At 40.7% G+C, this 13,035-nt stretch overlaps 1 protein-coding gene across 3 annotated transcripts in view; it reads left to right on the top strand.

Moving 5' to 3' along the window:
* The window catches only part of CA5B (carbonic anhydrase 5B), a 39,716-nt gene extending 31,056 nt beyond the window's left edge, over positions 1 to 8,660 (top strand). For all 3 annotated transcript variants that reach the window (XM_060086822.1, XM_060086823.1, XM_060086821.1), the window contains 2 exons: positions 570 to 725; positions 5,624 to 8,660. In XM_060086822.1, coding sequence (XP_059942805.1) covers positions 570 to 725; positions 5,624 to 5,818 — 351 coding nt within the window. In that variant the 3' untranslated portion in view covers positions 5,819 to 8,660. The remainder of the gene's footprint in view (positions 1 to 569; positions 726 to 5,623) is intronic.
* The last annotated feature ends 4,375 nt before the right edge of the window (positions 8,661 to 13,035 follow it).

Here is a 13,035-nt window from a genome sequence, read left to right as displayed (position 1 = left end):
ATTCAGAATCCCAGAGGGGCTGCTCTCTGGAAGTCTGTCTTCCCTCCTCTCCCTGCCTCTGTCTGCACCCTGCCCTCCCTCTCCATCTCCCTCCTTTTCCTCCTCCCTCTCCCACCCCCACCCCACCCCCATCTCCTTTCCTCTCTCTCCCTCCCTGTTCCCCTCTGTCCCTCTCTCTGTCCAGGATCCTGTCTCCTCCTAATTTGCACTGCATTTTAGAAAGGTGAATTCTATTAGTCTCTCTTGAAAAGGAAAAGCCTCCTTGTTTATGCACCAGCTACCACCTAATGCCTCCCAAAGAGTTCAGAGGAGACCACCTGCTATAAGCTCGCTAGAACGGAGGGAGAAAATGGTTTCTGCTGTGTTCCCACTGAGGACTATCAGAAATACATGGTTAATTGCAGGAACAAAGCATGGGTATGATTCTGTCCTAAGGTGCCCAGAGGTACCTGGAGCTCATCTGGACTGCTGCTGGTCCTCAGACGCCCCTAGAATCATCACCACATCATCTGATTCCTGAGTGGTTTTCACCATAAAATGATAACTCGATGACCCCTTCTCTTGGCCAGGACATGCTTGTGGAACTTGGGTCATTCGACCCTTCCTGTCTGATGCCTACCTGCCCAGATTACTGGACCTACTCAGGGTCCCTGACTACCCCACCACTCTCCGAGTCTGTCACTTGGATCATTAAGAAGCAGCCCATAGAGGTTGATCATGATCAGGTACGTTCTTTCCACATTTCTATGTAAGGAAATTCTAGTCTGCCCCTTTAAAACAAGGCTGGGCTCAAACTTTGGCATCAGTTCTTAACATCTTGTAATGCTCATACATTTTTATTAAAATGTGCTAACATCTTGTGTTAATTTGGATATGAATTAGGAAATGCTTCAAATTAACTAGAGAGAAGAGGTAAAACTTAGGAAACATAGGCTTTTTACTTCCATATTTGTCAATGACATATGTTTTATGCATTGTATATTTTATATATAAATCGAATCTCTATATAAACAAGACCCTTTTAAAAGGAAGAATGAAGGCTGAAAATGGATGTGCTCAAACCCTTTAAAATCTTTAAGGGAATTTTGCTATGGAACCTCAGGATAAAAGCAGAACCCAACAATGTCCGTCCAGAAATTTTAAGTCAGTTGTTTTGACCCTGGAGTCTATTTTTTCCTTAGCAACTAAGTGGTGATTACTATGTGAATACACATATTCTATTTAATTCATAACATAACTGAACTGCAATAATATTTGCTTATGCTTGCTTTATGGGATTTTAATTAATCACAAAGCATTTTCACAAGAACAAAAGGTTCCAGAACCTTTTTTATGAAGCCAGGATAACTGACACCAACACCCACCAAAGATCAGACCAAAAAAAAAAAAATGTACAGACTGGTATGTCTGAAGGATATATTTTTTAAAAAGCTAAAATAGGGACTTCCCTGGCAGTCCAGTGGTTAAGACTCCACACTCCCAATGCAGGGGGCACGGATTCGATCCCTGGTCGGGGAACTAAGATCCCGAATGCTGCATGGCATTGCCAAAAAAAAAAAGCTAAAATAGTATTTTAGAAACAGAAGCCAGCAGTACGTTAAAAGAAATATATACTTTGTGAGAACCTATTGTATAGCATAGGGAACTCTACTTAGTGCTCTGTGGTGACCTAAATGGGAAGGAAATCCAAAAAAGAGGGGATATATGTACACATATGGCTGATTCACGTTGCTGCATAGCAGAAACTGACACAGCGGTGTAAGGCAACTATACTCCAATTTAAAAAAAAAAAAAGGGGGGGATTTCCCTGGTGGTCCAGTGGTAAGACTCCGCACTCCTAATGCAGGGGGCCCGGGTTCAATCCCTGGTCGGCGAACTAGATCCTGCATGCATGCCTCAACTAAGAGTTCGCATGCTGCACTAAGAGTCCACATGCCGCAACTGAAAAAAAAGATCCCGCATGCCACAACTAAGACCCAGCACAGCCAAAAATAAAAAATAAAAAATAAAGAAATATATATTTTGTCTAAGTAGTAGTTATTCCAGTAATGCAAGGATGGTTCAATATTACGAATGATATTAATTCATCATATCAGTGGATCTAAATATATATAAAAAATAATCATTTCCATAGATTCTTAAAAAGCACTAGCAAAATTCAACATTCAGTTTTTTAAAAAATTTTCAATAAAATAGGAATGTATGGAGACTTCCCTAACTTGATAAAAGAGATTGATCTCAGTTCTAAAGTATATAGTATGCTTAATACGGAAAAGAGTATTACTATGTTAAATTTTAACTGAAGTTATATTTTGGAAGTAGTCAATATAATTAGACCAGAAAAGAAAAAATAAATTAGAGAAACAATAAAAAGAACTACTGCAAAGATAATTCAGTAAATAGTGGAGTACAATATTTATTTCTAGAAATCAGTACACTGGACATGTATAAATCACAATCAGTTAAAAGATATAATGGAGGGCTTCCCTGGTGGCGCAGTGGTTAAGAATCCGCTTGCCAATGCAGGGGACACGGGTTCAAGCCCTGGTCCGGGAAGATCCCACATGCTGTGGAGCAACTAAGCCCGAGCGCCACAACTACTGAGCCTGCGCTCTAGAGCCTGCGAGCCACAGCTACTGAAGCCCGTGAGCCACAACTACTGAAGCCCGCGCGCCTAGAGCCCGTGCTCCACAATAAGAGAAGCCACTGCAATGAGAAGCCACATACTCTGCGTACCACAACAAAGAGTAGCCCCCGCTCGCCGCAGCTAGAGAAAGCCCGCGCGCAGCAACAAAGACCCAATGCAGCCAAAAATAATAAGTAAATAAAATAAATTAATTTAAAAAAAAGATATAATGGAAGAAAGAATGCTACTTATAATGGAAAAAAAATACAAAATACCTTGGAATCAGCTTAACAAGAAAACTTAAAACATTTCTGAAGGACACAAAAGACTTGAGTTGATAAAATTCATTCCATGTTATTGAATAGGAAGACATCATAGACACCTTTGATGTCAATTCTCCTTAAGCTGTTATTGGCCATGAATTGTTTATTCTTCATAAATTTGATGTAATCCCAATAAATATACCAATAGGATTTTTTTAATATAAATTTATTTAAAAAAAATTTTTTTTTTGGCTGCATTGGGTCTTCGTTGTTGCATGCAGGCTTTCTCTAGTTGTGGTGAGTGGGGGCTACTCTTCGTTGTGGTGTGTGGGCTTCTCCTTGCGGTGGCTTCTCTTGTTGCAGAGCATGGGCTCTAGGCACGTGGGCTTCAGTAGTTGTGGCACGCAGGCTCAGTAGTTGTGGCTTGTGGGCTCTAGTGCACAGGCTCAGTAGTTGTGGCACACGGGCTTAGTTGCTTCGTGGCATGTGGGATCTTCCCAGACCAGGGCTTGAACCTGTGTCCCCTGCATTGGCAAGCGGATTCTTAACCACTGCACCACCAGGGAAGCCCATACCAATAGGATTTTAAAATAGATATGCTACTTCTAACCTCACGTGGAAAAAGAAAAGTATAAATAAAGAGCCAGGGAAAACTGTGAAAGAGAAAATGAAAGATGATTAAATCAACCAAGTTATAAAGCCTCAATAGTTAAATAGTGCTGTACTGGTACACAAAGAGATCAACCATAGGATGAAAACTGTAGATTCAGAAATATGTCCAAGTACATATGAGAATTTAGTTTATGATAAAGGTTGCATCTCAGCCCAGTGAAAGGGAAAGATGAGATTATTCAGTAAGAGCGATGGGGACAACTGAGCAGACATTTGGGGGTGAAAAGTTGGACTGACCACTCAAACCTTACACAAGAATATATTCCAGACATATTAAATGTTATAAATACTGCCATAAAAGTACTTGGATAAGCATAGGAAAATCTTTTCATACGTCCAAATGGAGGAAGCTTTTCTAACCATATATCAAAACCGGAAATCACAGCGATAGCAACTGGTAAGGTAGACTACATAATTTTTAAAAAAATTCTGTGTCATGAAAACCACCATAAACAAATGACAGAATACAGAGTTTGCTCATAAGCCTGGGCTTGGCGGCCTATACATTTATTCCGCTACTATCCTTCATATTTAAAAATTGACATAACACTGAAAAATAAATAAATAAAATAAATAAATCAGAGGGTCAGTGGCCCATGTGAGGACTTTTCAAATGAAATTTCAACACAGAAAATTCAGTAAGAAAAAAATGTTAGCTGTCATCAATAATCCTAGTTGCCTACAGTCTTACCACTAAGTGTTAATCATTGTTTGGATAAATCCTTCTGGTCTTTTACTTATACAGATACACATAAATCCTTCTGTTCTTTCATCTATATAAATATATACAATTTTTTGAACAAAATGGAATCATTCTGTACATGCCATTTTGTTGCTCTTTTCACTCGGTGATGTGTGGAACATTTTATAGATAATAAACATTATCTTCAATATCATTTTTAATGGCTATATACTAGCTCATTTTATAGCTCTAATGAAATGTATTATTGATACTTGGGCTATTTCTAATCTTTTGCAATTAGCCAAATAAAAATAAACCTGAGCTACTCAGACATGTTCCTAATTAATGAGGGTATATGTGTGATTTGCAAGTACGGTCACTGTGTTTGGTACTTGTCCCTGCTCTACTTGGCCTGAAGTCTTTAATCCAAACAAATCTTCCCATGCTTGCCTGCTGTGCCCTAGACTGTCCTCTCTGTAGCTACAGTGTGCCTGATTGAGTGAGGAAAAATGCTACAAAGAGCTTTTCCAGCTGGCTTGAAGTCAAGTGTTCTATAACATGGTTGCTCAGAAAGCCAAGGGGCTACTGATTGATGCTATTGCCACACTGGAAAACAAGTCTTTGATTTGGGATCACTCCTTTTATACTGAGCTGCACTATTCAGTACCTTAGCCACAAGACACGTGTGGGCATTTAAATTTAAGTATAAATACATTTAAATAGAAACTAAGTTAAAAATTTAGTTCTTGGTCACAATGCCACATTTCAAGCGCTCAGCAGCCAGCCATATGTGGCTTGTGGCTACTGTAATCAACACTGCATAGGACCTTTCCTTCACCGCGGAGAGTTCTATTGGACAGTGCCGGCAGGAGGCATGCGACTGCCTGTTAAGACCTCCACCTGCATTGCCTTGTCCGCAATGCCCAGGTGCGGTAAGCAATCAAGACTACGTTGTTTATGTTAAGGATTCAGTTAAATTTTGAAAATACAAAACATTTTTGGTACTGTTACCATATGCATCAAGCCTTTTATTTATTATCCTGTAGCCTGGCTATTTTGCCCATTTAAAGATGAGGTTTCTGAGAACCAAAGATGAAGTAACTTGGACTTGGCACATGGCTAATACGTGGGGGACAGGGCCTTTGACCGCCAGTCTTTGGATCCCAAGTGCCCCACTGGCTTCACCACGTCCTGCTACTCTCCTCACACAACATTTTATTCCCTGTCTAGCAGTGAAGGGATTCCTACCCAGAAGTAAATTCTCCTTCTGTATCCAATTTTAGACGAATGTTTCAGGGTAGTAAAAATGAAAGTAATTTATTCATGAAGTAAAGCTGTTTTTCTATTGAAATTATTTATGCTTCCTGTTTCTGTTTCTAGCTCGAGCAATTTCGGACCCTGCTCTCCACTTCTGAGGGGGAGAAAGAGAAAAGAATGGTGGACAACTTCCGCCCCCTTCAGCCCCTAATGAACCGCACTGTCCGCTCATCCTTCCCTCACGACTATGTGCTGAACATACAAGCAAAACCCAAGTCGTCTACCAGCCAAGTGACCCCCTTAGACGCCATTGTCTAGGTGGTCTCTTGCTTAAATATATACTAGTTCTTTAAAAATTGCTAACTAGACTCTTCTAAATGCCTGCATTTAATAATTATGGATGTGCCTTTCTTGGTATGGCAGCGCTCCTTAGTCTGAGGGAAGCTCTTTGGTAAACAAATTCTTACTTTTATTGATAATGATGTTTATCACTGAAGTACCAGCAAGAGACACAAATTTCTCTTATAGCAACCTGCTGGTAATTGTAATGTCTTTTTATGTGTGACATTTTTGAGCTGTCTTTTTATTGATATGTTTATCAATTGGTGGTTCTACAGTTATAAGTAGGGATGATAATCAAAATATTTAACAACTGGTAAGGCACAGACACTGACCATCCAGAATGCAGGCTTTTCAGAAACAGCCACAGGACCCAGACTGGTACTTCTTGGCTGAACATTGGCTATGGTTTTAGGTATATTTTATTTTAAAACATGAATGAGTATTCTTTTATAAGGCCTTCTCAATGGGTATATTTGCCTTGATTTTCACTTGTCATTACTCGTACAGGATATGATTACTTACTATCAATTTATAATATAGAAAAAATATTTTGTGAGCTTCCTTGGCAGCACAGTGGTTAAGAATCTACCTGCCAAGGCAGGGGACATGGGTTCGAGCCCTGGTCCGGGAAGATCCCACATGCTGAGAAGCAACTAAGCCCGTGCGCCACAACTACTGAGCCTGCTCTCTAGAGCCTGTGAGCCATAGCTACCGAGCCCGCGTGCCACAACTACTGAAGCCCACACGCCTAGAGCCCGTGCTCCGCAACAAGAGAAGACACCGCAATGAGAAGCGCGTGCACCGCAACGAAGAGTGGCCCCCGCTCGCCACAACTAGAGAAAACCCGCACGCAGCAACAAAGACCCAACGCAGCCAAAAATAAATAAAAATAAAATAAATTTATTTTTAAAAAAAAGAAAAAATATTTTGTAATCCTAAAAACACAAGGGTTTACTTATATCCAGAAATCCTTTTGCATTTCTGAAAGTCAGATGTTTTACTTAAAGGCTTGATCATATAGAAAGCACATGCAGAATATTTTAAAGAAAAAGCTTTAAGTGCCTAGAACTTAAAATTCTTTCATGATCCATTTACAGAAATACTTTTCAAAAGGCTAGTAATATAATAGTCTATGGTTTATAGTATTATTTTGAATTGTTTGTACATTGTTTCATAGAATACAATAATATTTTCCACAATGACAGAACTATCTTGACTTCCCTTTAAAACTACCTGAACTTTACTTCATTAGTTGAGGTTCTGTGCAAGGCAGGTGATCAACATAAATCTCCTAATTTATACAGTGGTTTAGAAGACTTTTGCAGGGACTTCCCTCGTGGCCCAGTGGGTAAGACTCCACGCTCCCAATGCAGAGCACCCGGGTTTGATCCCTGCTCAGGGAACTAGATCCCACGTGCATGCCGCAACTAAGAGTTTGCATGCCGCAACTAAGACCTGGTGCAACCAAAATAAAATAAATAAATAATAAAATAAATAAACATTTAGAAGACTTTTGCTATAATAATAGGGAGAGAAAGCTGTCAAATAGGCTAAAACCTAGATAATTCTACATATTCTGAGGAATCCATGCCACTGTTGCCCTTGCTTGTAAATACGTGGAATATTTTTAATTGCCTATGCCTGTGTTCAAAATCAATACTGCATTTACTAGTATATTTCTTTCATTAGTATGCTAGTCATCCAATCTGCAAGATAAGGTTGGATGAATATACTTAACACTACTGAACTATACACCGAAAAAGGTTAAGATGGCAAGTTTTATTTTAATCTGTATTTTACCACAATTAAAAATAACTAATAAATTCAGTAGGGAAAAAAATAGGGTTGGAGTTGTATGTGTAAGTTTGGGGGCATATCTCTGCTCTTAAAAAAGGAAGGGGGTAAAGGCATTGCTTCTAGAGTGCATGCCTTCTCTGGAAAAGGGAAGCATGTATGCTCTAGGAAATGAGTAAAATCCTTTAAAAGATTAATATGGGGAAAAAGTTATGTTAACTTTATACATTTTATCTGTTTTAAACCATAGTTATCTTTAAAAGGTAAACACACAAGGTATGCATTTTTCAGGGCACACAGGCTTCCCTCCTAGGTCTCTTGCAAATTCTTTTTTTTTTCTTTTTGCGGTATGCGGGCCTCTCACTGTTGTGGCCTCTCCCGTTGCGGAGCACAGGCTCCGGATGCGCAGGCCCAGCGGCCATGGCTCACGGGCCCAGCCGCTCCGCGGCATATGGGATCCTCCCAGACCGGGGCACGAACCCATATCCCCTGCATCGGCAGGCGGACTCTTAACCACTGCGCCACCAGGGAGGCCCTCTTGCAAATTCTTAATGCAAAATTCAATTGCAGTGAGTCTTCCAAATTGACTCTCAGAATGCCTGACTTGCCCTTCTATCTCAGAGATACAAAGGATGTATTCATAGGGTGTGTCCCTGTTGGCCATCCCTGATCAACTTACATCTGGTGTTCTGGTATAGTTATTAACAGCACCCTCTTTCACTCTCAACCATGTCCTGCTTTGCATGACAAATTCTTGGTCACCTTCTCTGCAGAGGTTATGCAAAATGCCTTGGGGATGTGGTTTCTTCCATGCCTTAATCAGATGACCCCCAAGGGGGTGATGTAAATTTCCTGGCTACTGATACACCCTCAGGGGAAACTTTTCATGTCTTTTCTGCCTCCAAAAAGTGTTTTACTTGTGCCTTCCTAGACATGAAGGGGGAAAGTGGGCTTGAGGGCTGTCAAAGGGCTTGAGAAAGAATTCTGTACTAAAATTGCTGCTTATCTTCATTAAATAATATAATAAAACCCTTTCTTTACACTATTAATATTTGTTTAATGACTTTTTCTTCCTATTAGTTTTTTTGAGCATGTAAGTTATCTATACAATTAGCGAGACAACATGAGATCAGAGAGTGACTGGAAAACTCATGAGCGATTTACTAGAGAGGCAGGAATGGAAAGATCCACCCACTGCTCCCCAGCTCACCAATTTCTATGGAACCAGTGCACAATCTGCTGACATCACCAGTAGGGCAAGCTTCTAGCCCCTTTCTTCTTTCCCAGGGCTACATGGGTTAGGGTAAGGTTGGCTATTCTAAAACCAGGCATCCACCTCAAAAAAGTTTAGGAAGATGTCTTTCCCTTGCTCACTTTGGGGACACATTCTTTTGGCACTGTATCAGCAAAACTACAGTACTGTAATCACTTTAGGTATTTTTCTGTTCACTAGAAGACTCAACTTTTGATACCTATTCTATTTAATGTTTTATTGTCTTTTTAATTCAACTTTAAGTTCTTTCATGCAAAATTTTATTGATCAAAATGGTTACAGTTCAATTAAGCAAATAAGCTCAATTTGACCATGTAATTAGTACATATTAACAATACTGGCTACTTTACATGTAAATAGTAATGCATTCTTGTTGTTAGGAACTGAATGTTTGTATCCCCCCAAAGTTCCTGTGTTGAAATGTAACCCCCAATGTGATGCTATTAGAAGGTGGGGCCTTTGGGAGGTGACTAGCTCATGAGGTTAGAGCCCTCATGATGGGGTTAGTGCCTTTATAAAAGAGACCACACAGAGCTCTCTCAGCCCTTCCACCATGTGAGGACACAGAGAGATGGGCATCTATGAATCAGTAAGGAAGTACTCACCAGACGCTGAATCTACCATCCGCCAGCACCTTGATTGTGGACTTCCCAGCCTCTAGAGCTGTGAGAAATAAATTCCTGTTATTTATAAGCCATCCAGTCTGTGGTATATTGTTATGGCAGCACGAACAGACTAAGACACTTGTCCCTGTGTACATTTTGATCCCTGCTTATCAAATTCAACCTACTCTTCGAAAATGGTACTTTGGTTTCGGTTCTAGGTGGGGATATCAACTCTGCCACCATTCCAGCAGTTGTGTTGCTTTGAGCTTATCACTAGACAAAAGAATCAATAAGAATATTAACTGAATGAAGAATAACTTTATTCACTAATAACTGAATAAGAACTGACTGAATAAAGAATTGAATAAAGAATAACTACCGGGGGCTTCCCTGGTGGCGCAGTGGTTGAGGGTCCGCCTGCCGATGCAGGGGACATGGGTTCGTGCCCCGGTCCAGGAAGATCCCACATGCCGCGGAGCGGCTGGGCCCATGAGCCATGGCCGCTGAGCCTGTGCGTCCAGAGCCTGTGCTCCGCAACGGGAGAGGCCACAACAGTGAGAGGCCCGCGTACAGCAAAAAAAAAAAAAAAAAAAAGAATAACTACCGGGCTTCCCTGGTGGTGCAGTGGTTGAGAGTCCGCCTGCCTTTGCAGGGGTCATGGGTTCATGCCCCGGTCCGGGAAGATCCCACATGCCACGAAGTGGCTGGGCCCGTGAGCCAAAAAAAAAAAAGAATAACTACCACTGGATAGTTCCCTGCTCCAAAGAAAACTTTTAATCAGTTGCACAAATATAGATTTGCATGCATTTTCATATTAATATGCATTTATAAGTATCTTATCTTGCTATTTTTTTTTTTTGCGGTACGCGGGCCTCTCACTGTCGTGGCCTCTCCCGTTGCGGAGCACAGGCTCCGGACGCGCAGGCCCAGCGGCCATGGCTCACGGGCCCAGCCGCTCCACGGCATGTGGGATCCTCCCGGACCAGGGCACGAACCCGTGTCCCCTGCATCGGCAGGCGGACTCGCAACCACTGCGCCACCAGGGAAGCACCCTTATCTTGCTATTTTAAGTGATAACTGTAATCTAGAAAATATATAAAGCCTTTGGCATAGCAAAGAGTGTTGGAGAGGACTTGAGACCCCACTTTATGTCCTTGAATAAATCTGGTGATTAATACTGAAATTAATGGTAGGTGAGAAATGAAATGTTCTTTCCTGAGAATTTCTGCATTGACCTTTCAGTGAGTCCTAGTACCATTGTTCTACTAGAGCAAGAAAAAAAACAAATTAATTGAAAGAGTTCCAACCTGGCATTCAGAGAGTAGACATTTCTTGCTCTCCCTTTATGCTTGCAATAAATGAAAAATACATTTATGGATCATTCTTTGGTCACTTTATAATAACTAAGACTCATATTTAGGGACTTCCCTGGTGGTCCAGTGGTTACGACTCCGCACTCCCACTTAAGGGGACGGGTTTGATCCCTGGTCTGAGAACTAAGATCCAGCATGTCGTGGTCAGAAAAAAAAAAAAAAAAAACCCTCATATTTAGTAATAGCATTATCTATTACATCATTTATATGAGTAAAATATTTTCTTTAACTTTTTAAGGACAATCAGCTATTTTCTACTGACAAAATAAGACAAAAGTTTAGGCCTTTTCCCATAGAGAGGGGATAAACCAAAACATACGTATTTGAGACTAAGTAGATGTTGTATTTCAGGCACCAAGAAAAACAGAAAATACATGTTACACTGCAGAATAAAGATAAACTTGTTCTATTTATCAGAATATCATAGTAGAATGTATCTTTGAATTACATTTTTACATACCTTATTTTTATCTTATGATTTATCGAATTCAAATGATGGTAACTGTAGTTTGGAAATGGAATTGGCTTTTAGAGTAACTTGTGTAATGAAATTAACTTGAGCAGTTTAAGCTTATTCATGAAAATGAATGCAGCGGTTAACTGTTGAAGATAAACATCTAACTCCTATAAAAGGAGATTTGCATTCATTTCTAAATCATAGTAGAATAAAATCGAAATCTGTATCCTTTTTTAATTAGAAGTATCTTCCTAGAAGACATTCTTAGTTATTCTGACATGAAAGTCTGGTCTGATTCATAAGAAATGTTACAGCAACCCAAACACTGATGCTTTCAGAATGGCAGCAATTCTCAGCATAAGTCCTGGTCACAGGAACCAGCAAAATTGGAGATTTGCACAGCTATATTTTGTGCCACCCAGGGCATTCTCTAGTTAGAGGCCGTAACTGCCAAGTCTCCACCTTCAAGAAGTTTAAGATTTAGTGCCAGATGCAGTCTTATGAAGGCAACAAAGTACAGTATAGTGTGATAGGTGTTATAAAAGGTGAAATACTTGAGCTGGGAGCACCCGCAGGACAAGTACCTAACCCACTCTTGAGGGGGTTGGGAAGTTTTCCCGCTGCCGCTGCCATTGATAACAGACAAAGTTTTGGGGACACTAACTATTGCCAGGCACTATGCCAACATATAGCATTCCCTTGATTTTTACAGATGAGAAAACTGAAGACTAAACATTAGGAACTGGGAGTTCCCTGGCAGTCCAGTGGTTAGGACTCGGCCAGAAAAAAAAAAAAAATTAGGAATTTACTCAAGATCAGAGAGCCAAGGCTTGAGTTTCCCAGTCCATCCAACTCCAAAGTCTATGTCCCTAATTACCGATGCACTGAGCTGGACAAGGTCCACTTGGAGGCTTGTTACTGCAAGTGTCTTTGTAAGAGGGAGCAGGGCAGTTTATGAAGAGTCTGGGCTTCTGCTGAATGATTTCAAGGGGGGGCTAGAGAAACAGGCAGCTTAGTAATTGGGTATTTCAGTAATTGTGATTTGGAGGAGAGAGGGAAAAAGGTAAGCCAGGGAAGTTATCCAATTATCAAAAGATGGGGGTTGTTAATCCTTTTGCAGTCGCAACCGGTCCTTGGGAGAAACACTTTTTTCTTGGTCTTGTCCCTGGCCTTGTATGTGTAAATCACAGTCTAGTTATGAGCAGGGTTTATTTTGCTTTCTCAGTCCCTTACTCTAGTTGCCCCAGTTTAATTCCTTGTCACCTCTCACCTAGATTGCGTTATTCCGGCTGTACCCTTTATATTGCAAATCAGAGTAATTTACCTAAAACACAAATATGATCACAACAGGCCTCAACTTAAAATCTCGCAACGGTTCTCTGTTCCCTACAAAGCATAATTAAGGCTTCTTGGAATGGCCCTCCTCCACAACCTAGCCCCAGCGGTATTCAAGAAATACCGCTGTATTCCTTGAAACTCTCAAATTGCCCTTTATATTCGATGGCCAAAATTCTCGCGGTTCTGGCAGATCCCACCTTGTTTCACCTCTTAGTGCCTTTGCTTATGCTGGTTTACCTGCAATTCCATTACCACCCTCTCCACCTGAGTAAAGGTCGTCTGCCTTCAAAACAACTCAGGCATCAGAAAGCTCTCCCTGAATCTCCAGGCGGACTATGTTGAGCAATCTTAGT

Source organism: Mesoplodon densirostris, chromosome X, assembly GCF_025265405.1.
Source record: "Mesoplodon densirostris isolate mMesDen1 chromosome X, mMesDen1 primary haplotype, whole genome shotgun sequence".
In the NCBI taxonomy this organism is placed as follows: Eukaryota; Metazoa; Chordata; class Mammalia; order Artiodactyla; family Ziphiidae; genus Mesoplodon; species Mesoplodon densirostris.
This window is presented reverse-complemented; position numbering and strand designations above follow the sequence as displayed.